General features: G+C 37.9%; 1 protein-coding gene and 1 long non-coding RNA gene across 2 annotated transcripts; both read left to right on the top strand.

Moving 5' to 3' along the window:
* Positions 1 to 790: 790 nt before the first annotated feature.
* LOC138871357 (uncharacterized) lies at positions 791 to 1096 on the top strand. The gene has a single exon (XM_070149231.1). It carries the CDS (start codon positions 791 to 793, stop codon positions 1094 to 1096), a length of 306 nt encoding a protein of 101 aa, XP_070005332.1.
* Positions 1097 to 8568: 7472 nt separating this feature from the next.
* LOC138880071 (uncharacterized) lies at positions 8569 to 10234 on the top strand. Its single transcript, XR_011402732.1, has 2 exons — positions 8569 to 9693; positions 9919 to 10234. It is a non-coding gene; the product is annotated as an uncharacterized lncRNA (long non-coding RNA).
* The last annotated feature ends 1089 nt before the right edge of the window (positions 10235 to 11323 follow it).

Genomic DNA, 11323 nt, shown 5'->3' with positions numbered 1-11323 from the left:
CGGTGAATGAAAAAAGACATCGTAGAGTATGTGGCAAGATGTCTAAATTTCTAGCAGGTTAAGTATGAGCACCGGCAGCCAGTTGGCCTACTTCAGCATATGGTTATACCGGAGTGGAAGTGGGAATGCATCACTACAGACTTCGTAGGTAGGTTACCGTGGACGTTGAGGAAATTTGATGTCACTTGAGTTATTGTCGACATACTGACCAAGTCTGTACACTTTATTCCCGTAGTGACTACATACTCTTTAAAAAGGTTGGCCTAGATTTATATTCAAGAGATTCTCGGGTTGCATGGTGTGCCTATTTCCATCATTTCAAATAGAGGCCCTCAGTTCACTTCACATTTTTTTAGGGTAGTTGGATTGGGTTGGGTACCCGGTTAGAACTCAGTACGGCCTTTCATCTGTAGACCGACGAGTAGACGGAGCAGATAGTTCAGATCCTAGAGGATATGCTCAAAAAATGTGTGATTAACTTCGGAGGGTAGTGGGATCGATTCTTACCTTTGGCCGAGTTTGCTTATAACAACAGTTATCAGTCCAGTATCGAGATTCCTCCATTTGAGGCTTTATATGGTTGGAGATATGTCTTTCCCCCATCGGTTGGTTTGAGTTTGGCGAGGCTAGGTTATATGGTACTGATTTGGTAAAGGATACCTTGGATAAGGTAAAGTTGATTCAACAGCAACTTCACACAACTTAGTCCAGGTAAAAGAGTTACGCGAATCAGAAAGTGCGTGATTTATCATTTATGGTGGGCAAGAAGGTTCTCTTAAGAGTCTCACCGATGAAGGGTATCATGAGTTTTGGAAAGAAGGGCAAGTTGAGTCAGAGGTTCATTGGTCTATTTGAGGTGTTGGAGCAAATTGGAGAGGTTTCTTACATGCTTGCTTTGCCTCCCAGTCTATCAGGAGTTCATCCAGTTTTCCACGTATCTATGCTACGGAAGTACTATGCCAACAGGTCATATGTGTTAGATTACAGTATAGTTCAGCTAGATGAGAGCTTGGTTTATGAAGATGAGCCAGTTGCTACTGTAGATAGGCAGGTCCGCCAGTTGAGGTCTAAGAATATTTCAGTGGTAAAGGTCTAGTGAAGTGTTCAACCAATCGAGGAGGCGACTTGGGAGAATGAGGAGGACATGCGGAGTAGATATCCACACTTAATCAGCACTCTAGCTATGATTTTAGACTCGTTCGAGGATGAACATTTGTTTTAGAGGTGGAAAATTTAATGAACCGATTGGTTAGTTTGCTTTCTAGATCCCTGTTTCCCTATTTAAGACTTCCCATATATGATTTTACTATTTTATGACTTGCAGGGATGATTAGTTTGGTTTTGGAAGAGTTCGGTTGAATTCGAAACACTTGGTTCACAATAGTGGCCTAAGGTGGCCAAGTTTGATTTGAGTCAACATTTTGAGTAAACAGTCTCGAAACTAGGATTTGATGGTTGTAATAGGTTTATATGATAACTTTGGACTTGGGCGTGTATTTGGATCGAGTTTCGGATGATCCGAGAGCGTTTCGGCACTTTATGATGAAAGTTGGCAACTTGAAGGTTTTAGAGTTTCATAAATTTAGTTTGAAGTAGACTTTGGTATTATCAAAGTCTGTTTCTAATTTCGAGCCGAAGAATAGGTTTTTATGGGACCTTTGGGTAAAATTTGGCGTCATTCCAAATTTTTGAAGTATGATTCATCACGTTCGGAGCTAGTTAAGAAGTTTGAATTTCAATATTGATTAATTTGGTTTTAGGTGCGATTCTCCATTTCGATATTGTTTTATGTGTTTAGAGACTTTGAGTAGGCCCGTATTATATTTACGAACTTTTTGGTGCAGTTGGACGGGGTCCCAGGTGTGTTTCGGACCACCTGGAGTAAAGTCCAAATTGCAGAAATTGCTAGTTCTGGTTTTCGTCTTTGCGAACGCGAAAGGTTCCTCGTGTTCAATGATGAAGGATTTGGGGGATGGGTCATCTTCTTCTTTGCGTTCACAAATTATGGGTCGAGTTCGCGAAGACTGGGGACCAGTATCCTTTGCGTTTGGGATAGTCGTCCCGCGTTCGCGTAGAAGGGACTTAGTCTTGGGGCCAGAATGCCTTTGCCATTCGCGTTTGCGAAGGGCTGGTCGCATTCGCGTAGTGTTGGCTGGGCTAGACTTCGCGATCGCAAGGTGCTGACTGCTTTCATGAAGAAGGCCTTTGAGGCGAGGAGCATTTTTGCCTTCGTGATCGCGAAAAAGGTTCACTGGGCAAAAACTCTTTAAAACGAGATTTAGCTTTCCTACATTTCTCACATTTCTCGGCTGATTCTAGAGCTCCTTGGAGAGGGATTTTCACCTAGCAATTGAAGGTAAGTGGTTTCTATATAATGTGAGTTTAATACATAGATTACAGGTAGATTTTGACATAAAAATTGTGAAAATTATGCAGTTATGTTGAAAAATCTAGAATTTGGTAAAAATGGGATCTTATAGTTAAATTATGAACTTTTTGATTTGGGTTGGGTAATTACTCTAATAGTTAAATTATGAACTTTTGGGTATGGATTGATTAGTTTGTACGACCTTTTGCTAGTTTTAGATGGCTCGGCAAAGATTTAGGGCAATTAGTAAGGTTGAAGGGCTGAGTAGTGGACTTGGAAGCAAGGTAAGTCTCTTGCCTAATCTTGTAAGAGGGATTTTATTCCCATAGGTTCTTAAATTGTTATGTTCTACTAATTGTGGGTGTAATGTATGTATGAGGTGATGAGAGTTTGTATGTAACTAAAAGCATGTTTATGTCCGAAAAGACTTAGGACTTTATCATGCAATATTTGTACTATTTGAACTCAATTTATTAGTTTAATTTCTTGAATTTATAATTGGAATTGGATTTTGAATTTTATGAGAGCGAGCTTCATTATCTTGAGTTTTGGCGGAATACTTAGTATTGGTGGAAATTATGCCTTGTTTGAGCATCATTCTTGTGTTGTAGACGTTGACTGTAGTTCATAAAGTTTTCCCTATTCGTAAGAATCGGGCCGAATGCCTCGGCGGTATATTTGTGATACATCTATGGTTTGTGCTGGTCGACCTCGGAAGTGTACACGATTATTCTGGATCGGGCTGTACAAACTCAGCATAACTCATGCGTAATATCGCTCGGAGTCCGATTATACTTGATATTTCCTTTATGACTTGAGAATTGATAATTACGTGATGGCTATTATTTGTTGAAATTGGCGTGTGATAATTGGAGATTTTAAATTAATATTTTATTAAAGGATCATTTATTTACTGTTTCTCATTCCATTGTTACTATGGTATTTCATGCCTATTTATAATTCATGCACTTTATTTATTGACCACTAGTAAGTGTCGATGTCGACCCATCGTCACTACTTCTTCGAGATTAGACTAGATACTTACTAGGTACACATTATTTTACGTACTCGTGCTACACTTCTACACAAATTGTGCAGGTACTGAGGCAGGTACATCTGGTTTCCGTTCGGGCGTGCATCCAGATTATTCGGAGACCTAGTGGTGAGTTGCTTCCTATGCTCCGATCTACAGCACCCGGAGTCTGCTTCTTATTGTATTTACTATTTCTATCTAATTTATTTCAGACAGTAGTTATAGAGATTTTGTATATTCAACTAGATTGCTCGTGCACTTGTAACACCAGATTTTGAAAATTTCTAGTAGATATTTATGATTTTTGTCTATTAATATCACCATTTCACTCTTATGTTTTACTTATGCTTTGTATCACCATAGTTTTCTATACTTAGTCTCTTTATTAATAAAATTCATAATTTTAAAAATAATAAAAGTGGATAATTAAATGGAAAGATCACCGCTGGGTTGCCTAAGAGCAACATTGGGCTCCATCACAGCCTATAGTGAGAATTGGGTCGTTACAGTCAATAGTCTCACAACTCATCGTAGCATAGAAGAGCAACACCCGGAACATATCAGAACACAAATAAGATCAACTCTGACTGATGACACACCCTTCAACAATAGTTGTGCTCAGTAAACGAATCCGACCCAATGTAAAATACGCATCCCCATTTGGCCTACCAATGGCCTCTATATCAATTCTGATCCTCCCGAAATAGGTATATAATCTCTTAAAAGTCCACAATACACTATACATATCATATACCCTCAGCCTTCAACCTCTTAGCACACATTCACTGTCTGCAACCAAGGAACAATCTGCCTCTAAAAACTCTTCTAGTCTTCAAATCCCTAGAATACAAGAATCTCTAAGTCTAATCCCAAATTCACCACTTAAATAACTGACACATCCCTCATAAACCATCCTCTCATGAGAAATACTTCCATAATTCTTCTATGCCACATAGAAAACTCTGAATATCAGCAATCGATCAACTAGGAAATTACAATAATAATAGTTAGGTATCCACAAGTCAAAACACAGCGTGCCTTCTGAAATGTGCACCCTTCTTAGGTGATACTAGATTGTGCTAGCATTCTTCTAAATATCTAAAATCATCCATGCTGTCTAGAACTCATTACCTTCCTTTTGAATGGAATCGTAACCTTGTACATACAAACCTCATTCACATACGTCGCTCCACATATATCATGCCATCATATGAAACACAATAATCCCATTATCAACCCTAAATCACAAGCAGGATACACATTTCGTCAGTCAGAAATCTTCCACTTAACCCCCATCCAAGAGAAAATCACAACACACAACAAACTCCATATGCTTGTAGAAAACATCCATCATCGAAACACATTAGCATATAACCAAGTCATCAGAATTGAATCCCTCTAACTCAACCAAGTTACGCAGATTGCCATGTCTAAGAGAATTGCCATAACATATCTACAAAGCCTCGCCATACCAAAAGAACCAATCATTTCTATTACCATGCTGACTCAAGCAACTACCAAGCTGACCAATTTCTTTGAGCCTCTGACGACTTGCCTTCAAGATAACACTTCTCCATGCCAGTAACACTACGGTCCCCAATCAAAGATCACCCCAAGATATCCTAGCATGAAACCATGTCATTTTGAAGCCTATAAACCACTGTATTCCCACTTAAGAACACAGTAGTACCGCAACCAAAATGAACACTTTAAAGAAACCTTTCGCAAATCTGAAGTTTTTTTTTAAGCTCTTCGATACTGAAGTATAGAATGCACAATGATACACAAGTACCACCAGTCTCAACACCACCCAATGCAAATCTCAGATCTTTGCCATATAAAAAAATTGGGGAAAATCCTCAAATACCACATATAAATCTATAACTTACTAGAACCTTCTTGAGAGTCATCCACTCTACTTGTATCTCCAATACATCGCCAAACGACTTGTGCCCTATTAGCACACAAACACCTAAACGAGTAACCCCCTACCTTAATGCTCCTAGATGAATCCTTTTTCTTAGCACACTACACCCACCACAATGGCAAACCCAAAATCGCTCCAAGATTTTCGTATATCCATAAAGTGTAAAACATCATACATCCAAAAAATTCCTTACTCGAGCCATCCCGAAATCAACCTCTTCAAGTCATAACCGATCCACAAGTATGCTTTAGACCAAAACTATAATAGCACATGACCATGCAATCTGATCATCAATAGCAGACTCCCCTACTCAGCCCGAAGCCATAGTACACATCATCTGGTTACCACATCATTCTTCCTTTATAACTTCCATGGTCTCGCATTGTAATTCATCTGAATCCTTCATAAACTCATGTAGAACTAGTCATATAATACCTCAAAGCTTATGCTAAGTGCATATCCATCCCCATGACAGTCATGCAACCTTCCTCACGTGATCCGAACTCAAATTGCATAATATTCACACCCCACATGTAGAAAGGAAATCCCTTTATAGAAACATCTTATGGATCACACAATCTCAAGACATCCCATAAGAGATCACCCACATGCCTAGCCTCAAACTAGCATTTCTCTATGCCCTAACATGGTCACAACCACTTTGCAATTGCTAAATTCTCACAAGTATGAACCCATCGACAAGACATAAGAATCTACTTCATTCCACCATTAAACAACTAAGAAAGATCCTTAACATACTTATAACTCAAGATGGCACAATATATCAATACAGAAATCAAGCATCCGTAGTCCTTTGTGCCCTATGCAAATTCTTTTCACTCACATCCAAAGCATCTAAGCATACTTCTCAATTATGTAATACTCGTCATATAGCTATCCAACCACTCACTGAGCCATTAATCACACTCATAGGGACACTACCAGACATATAAGTCCAGAGGCAGATAATCACACAATCGAAACCATCAAACCCAAGCTGCGGTCTGAACCTGGTCTCAAGTCCTCCAGACTGGCATATTCCCATAACACAATGAACACCTCGCGCACCTTATCCATGACATCACGGGATGTTGATGCACACTGATACCGAGTGCTCAAAATAACATATGAGAGGATGGAAAGAAATCAAAGATACACGCTTCAAGTTGGATCAAAGCCACACGACAAGAAAGAAAGATGGGAAGTTTTCCTAAATGCTCTGTATCCTCTCAAAAACATATATGGACGTCATCATATCGATATGTAAGATTCTACTTGACACTTTCTCATAACTTGTAGAACCTATAAACCTAGAGATCTGATACCAACTTGTCACGACCTAAAATCTAACTAGTCATGATGGCACCTAACCCAATACACTAGGTAAGCCAACTAACAGGCAATATAATTCAAATGAGAATAATAAGAAATCAATAATGAATTAACTAAAAAAATTATACAATAACCCAAGGACTGGTAGTACAAGTCATGAGCCGCTAAGACTTTGATTTACAAAGCTTGTGTGAAATAAATAAAACATCTATTTAACATATACATAAATAGATTTCAAATATAAAGCTACCAAGAACAAGTGGTAGCGATATCCGGAAAGCAGGTACATCCTCAATGCCAGCTCTCGCTAGACACAACAGTGCATCAGCTCCAAGATCTTCACACTAGGTGCAGAAGTGTTGTACGAGTACAACCGACCCCATATACTCAATACTAATAATCAATACAATACATGATATAATAATATCAGTAAAAGTAAATAACTCAAAGGTATCATATTCAGCTCGATCACAAATACAGAAAATTAGACATGCTTCACAAGTATAACAGTTAAGCCCAAATCTTTCATTGAAATCACCAAAATATGAGTTTATTAGAGAAATGTTATTTATCCCAAACCTTCAACAATAGATAAGACACTTCATTAACAAGTTAAAATAAGAAAAATACATCTCTATGCCTACATGTTAAGTATACATGTCAAGTCAATAACACCATGATATCATCTAGCATGAGGAGAATACATTTGTATGCCTACATGTCAAGTCAAGAACATTACAGTGAAATCATCAAGTACACTCACTCTCAGCACACTCAAGGTGCCTAGCTCAAATGCCCATTACCATCACACAGTTACTCAGTATTGTACATATGCCTGACTCAAATACCCCTCAGCAAAGCACACACACACACACACACACACACACATATATATATATATATATATATATATATATATATATATATATATATATATATATCATTGTGCCTCCGCTCAGTGTAATATCAGACTTTGGAAGGGCAGATAATGGCCCAAGCGCTAATCAATATCACATAGCCCAATCATGGGGCCCAGTGCACGCGTCGCCCCTAATCAGTATTACTTAGCCCAATATGGTTCTGGCGTATGCATCACCTCACAATTAATAATTAATATACCCTATGGCGTGCAACCCGATCTAACATAACTCACAACATGGCTCTATGGCCCATATCGATCATCAACCGCTCAAGTATCTATATGCCAACATCTCTAGAAACATAATCCAATTATACAACACATAATATCATAATGTGCCACATTTTCAACTCTAACTCGTGTAACGTACAAGGACACCAATGACGTATGTGATAGCATATCAAGAATGCACTGAGACAGAAAGTTGACATGCAAATGTAACTATCATGACTGAACAGTATGACTACGGCTAAGGCAAATAGCTCAACATGGCAAAATAGTCATATCATGTCTCAAACAATAAAGCAGATAGTCTAGACATGATTTCGAGCATGAATAATAACTCGCATAGTCATATAAATGGAGGAAACATGATGTCAAAGAAGCATGATGGCAAAACAAAACATATGATATCTTAAGAACTACCTAGATCATGAATACCCCGATGCATGCATACACGCCCGTCACCTAGCGTGTGCGTCACCCCCAACACATCTTAAATATTATAGTTTTTAGGGATAAATACCCTCAATTCCAAGTTCAGATATGTTACTTACTGAAAGTAAATGTATCAAACTAGAGTCTAACTCTTTGTAGAATAATAAAGTTAGTTAGGAGTCGTATAGGTTCTAGCTTTACAAAGTTGTGTATATTTAGGAAAAGGTTTATGTGTTATACTACTGCAAATAGGAGTCCAAATAATCCGGTCGTGTATTATTATTTATACCAAGACATAAACCATGTAAACCATAACAGAAAAACCTCAGAAACAAAGCTTATTCTTGTTCTTTGTTTTCCTGGTTTGCTTATTTCTTCATGGTATCAGAGCTTGGTTCTAACCAAAATTAATCCTGACGTCTATCTTTATGTTGCTATGGCTGCTGGAACGTCTGCTAGCCTTTCTTTATCTCCTGCCTCCCTTCATAAACTCATAGCCATATGTCCCATAAAATTGAAAGCCCCTAACTATTTAGTTTAGAAAACCCAAATAACTCAGTTAATACAAACACTGAAAGTTAGAGATATTATCAGCAAAGTCACCTCCTATTGTCCAGGCAAACGAAAAAGGGTAAAAAATCCCTAATCCAAAATTCCTTGAATGGGAAGAAAACGATGTTTTTGTTAGAAGTTGGCTCACGAGAACAATGACCGAGGAGTCAATTTTCCTCACCATTGTCTGTACCTCGGCCAAACAAATTTGGCAAAGTCTTGAGGATAATTACCTACAAGCTAGCAAGGATAAAGAGTTCCAATTGAAGCAACAACTCCAAAGTATCAAGATGGGTTCAAAGACGGTGGATGATTATGTAAAAGAATTCAAGGGAATTTGTGATAGTCTTAATGCTATACACAAACCTTTGAATGAGGATAATAAAGTTATATACTTTGCAAAGGGTCTGGGAAATAAATACAAGACTCTGAGGACTGTAATGTTGGGTAAACCTCCATATCCAATATTCACACAATTTGTTAATGCCCTAAGAGGTTTCTAGATGAGAGAAGAAGATGGTAAAAAAGATATTGTAGATCAAGCAATGGCTTTTCAAGTTCAAAAAATACGGGGATCTTTTGGTAGAGGCAGAGGAAATTCATATAGAAGAAGAGGACAAGCTAGAGGAAGAGGAGGCTTTGGTCCTAGATTCAACAATTACTCAAATCCCAAACAACTTGGTGGTGCAAGAAATAATCAGAAGGGACACCAATCACAATTAAATCCATGTCAGATCTGTGGAAGAAATAATCATACTGTTATTTCATGTTTATATAGGTGGGATTATTCATATCAAGCTCAACAAGAAACGCCACAAGCTCTTTAACATCAACTATCAATGAGCAAACAGATAATAACCTCTACATGGACTCTGGAGCAAGTCATCATATGGTACAGTCAACAGGTAATCTGAATAATTCTGTTCTATTCCATGGCTCAAACTCGGTTATGATAGGTGATGGAAAATGACTCAAAATTACACATGTTGGGAATAAAGAAATTAATAAAAATCTACAATTAAAGAACGTTCTAGTTGTACCTAAGTTAAAGAAAAACCTACTATCTGTGAGCAAACTTGCAAGCGATAATGAATGTTTATTGGAATTTGCTAACTATGATTGTTGTTAAGGACAAGAAAACACGGAGTTTACTGGCAAAGGAGAGTAGAAGAGGAGATTTATATGTCTTAGATCCAAAAGATGCCGATGGAAAGGTGCATCAAGCTTTGGCAGCCATATGTTTAAGTAAAGCATCAGATCAAGTTTGGCATCAAAGGCTCGGGCATCCTAACTCTAGGACCATGCAATTTTTATACTCAAATAGATTAGTTAGAATTAGTAGTTGGAATATGAGTTTTTCATTTTGTGTTGCATGTCAAATCGGAAAAAGTTGTAAACAACCTTTTGGGAGTTCCAATAAAATTGAGACTGATCCTCTTATCAAAATTCATTGTGATCTATGGGGTCACTCGCCATTTACTTCACCACAAGGCATGAAATATTATGTGATTTTTTGTAGATGAACATAAAAAATATACTTGGCTATATCCATTGAGAAAGAAATCAGATTTTTTCACTACTTTTGTTAATTTTCAAAGGCTAGTGGAAAATCAGTTTAATAAGAAAATTAAAATATATCAATGTGATGGAGGTGGAGAGTTCAGTAGTCAAGTCTTTATTGATCATCTTGCCCAATTTGGAATTCAAAGGCAAATTTCATGCCCACATACACCTGAGCAAAATGGCGTCGCGGAAAGAAAGCATAGACATTTAGTTGAAACTGGATTAACATTGCTTTTCAATGCTAGTGTACCGCTCTACTTGTGGGTTGAAGCCTTCATGACTGCCGTATATCTTATCAATAGATTACCTACACCGGTTTTAAGGATGCAGGCTCCCCTTCAGAAAATTGTATGGAAAAAGACCAGATTATAGTACTCTAAAAAATTTTGGTTGTAGATGTTTTCCACATCTAAAAGGATACAATGACAATAAGTTTCAACCGAAGACCTTTCCTTGTATATTTATCAGATATAGTCCCTTGCACAAGGGATATAGATGCTATCATCCTCAAACAAAGAAAGTTTATATATCCAGAGATGTTATTTTTGATGAGCAATGTTTACCTTTTGTTCCTAGTATTGTACAGGATGCTTCAGGTACAAATTTTTCAATGTCAACATATAAAAAATTCATTGATCCAAAGGAGGTTACAACTGAAGAGTACACAGATGCAACTCATGCACAAACAGATCAATTTTCTCTTCCTAACATGGACGTTAAGTTTGAAGTGCAGCAGCAACAAGAACATGTCAACAGTTTGTTACCAAACGCACCAGTTCATAGCTCGACATCACCCAGTTCTCCCATCAGCAACCAACGATCACTCTCCTCATATGAGCAGTCATCCTCTTCAGTACAAATTACATCCTCAATAGTACCCTGTAGCTCGTGCAAATCAGACATCCCCGGTATCGATTTGTACATCGATTTCACTAGATATCACGATGATTCAGTGGCTGCAACTTCACAGGA

The sequence above is a fragment of the Nicotiana sylvestris genome, chromosome 1 (genome assembly GCF_000393655.2).
Source record: "Nicotiana sylvestris chromosome 1, ASM39365v2, whole genome shotgun sequence".
NCBI classification, from domain to species: Eukaryota; Viridiplantae; Streptophyta; class Magnoliopsida; order Solanales; family Solanaceae; genus Nicotiana; species Nicotiana sylvestris.
The sequence above is the reverse complement of the archived record's forward strand: the minus strand, read 5'-3'. Positions and strand labels throughout refer to the sequence as shown.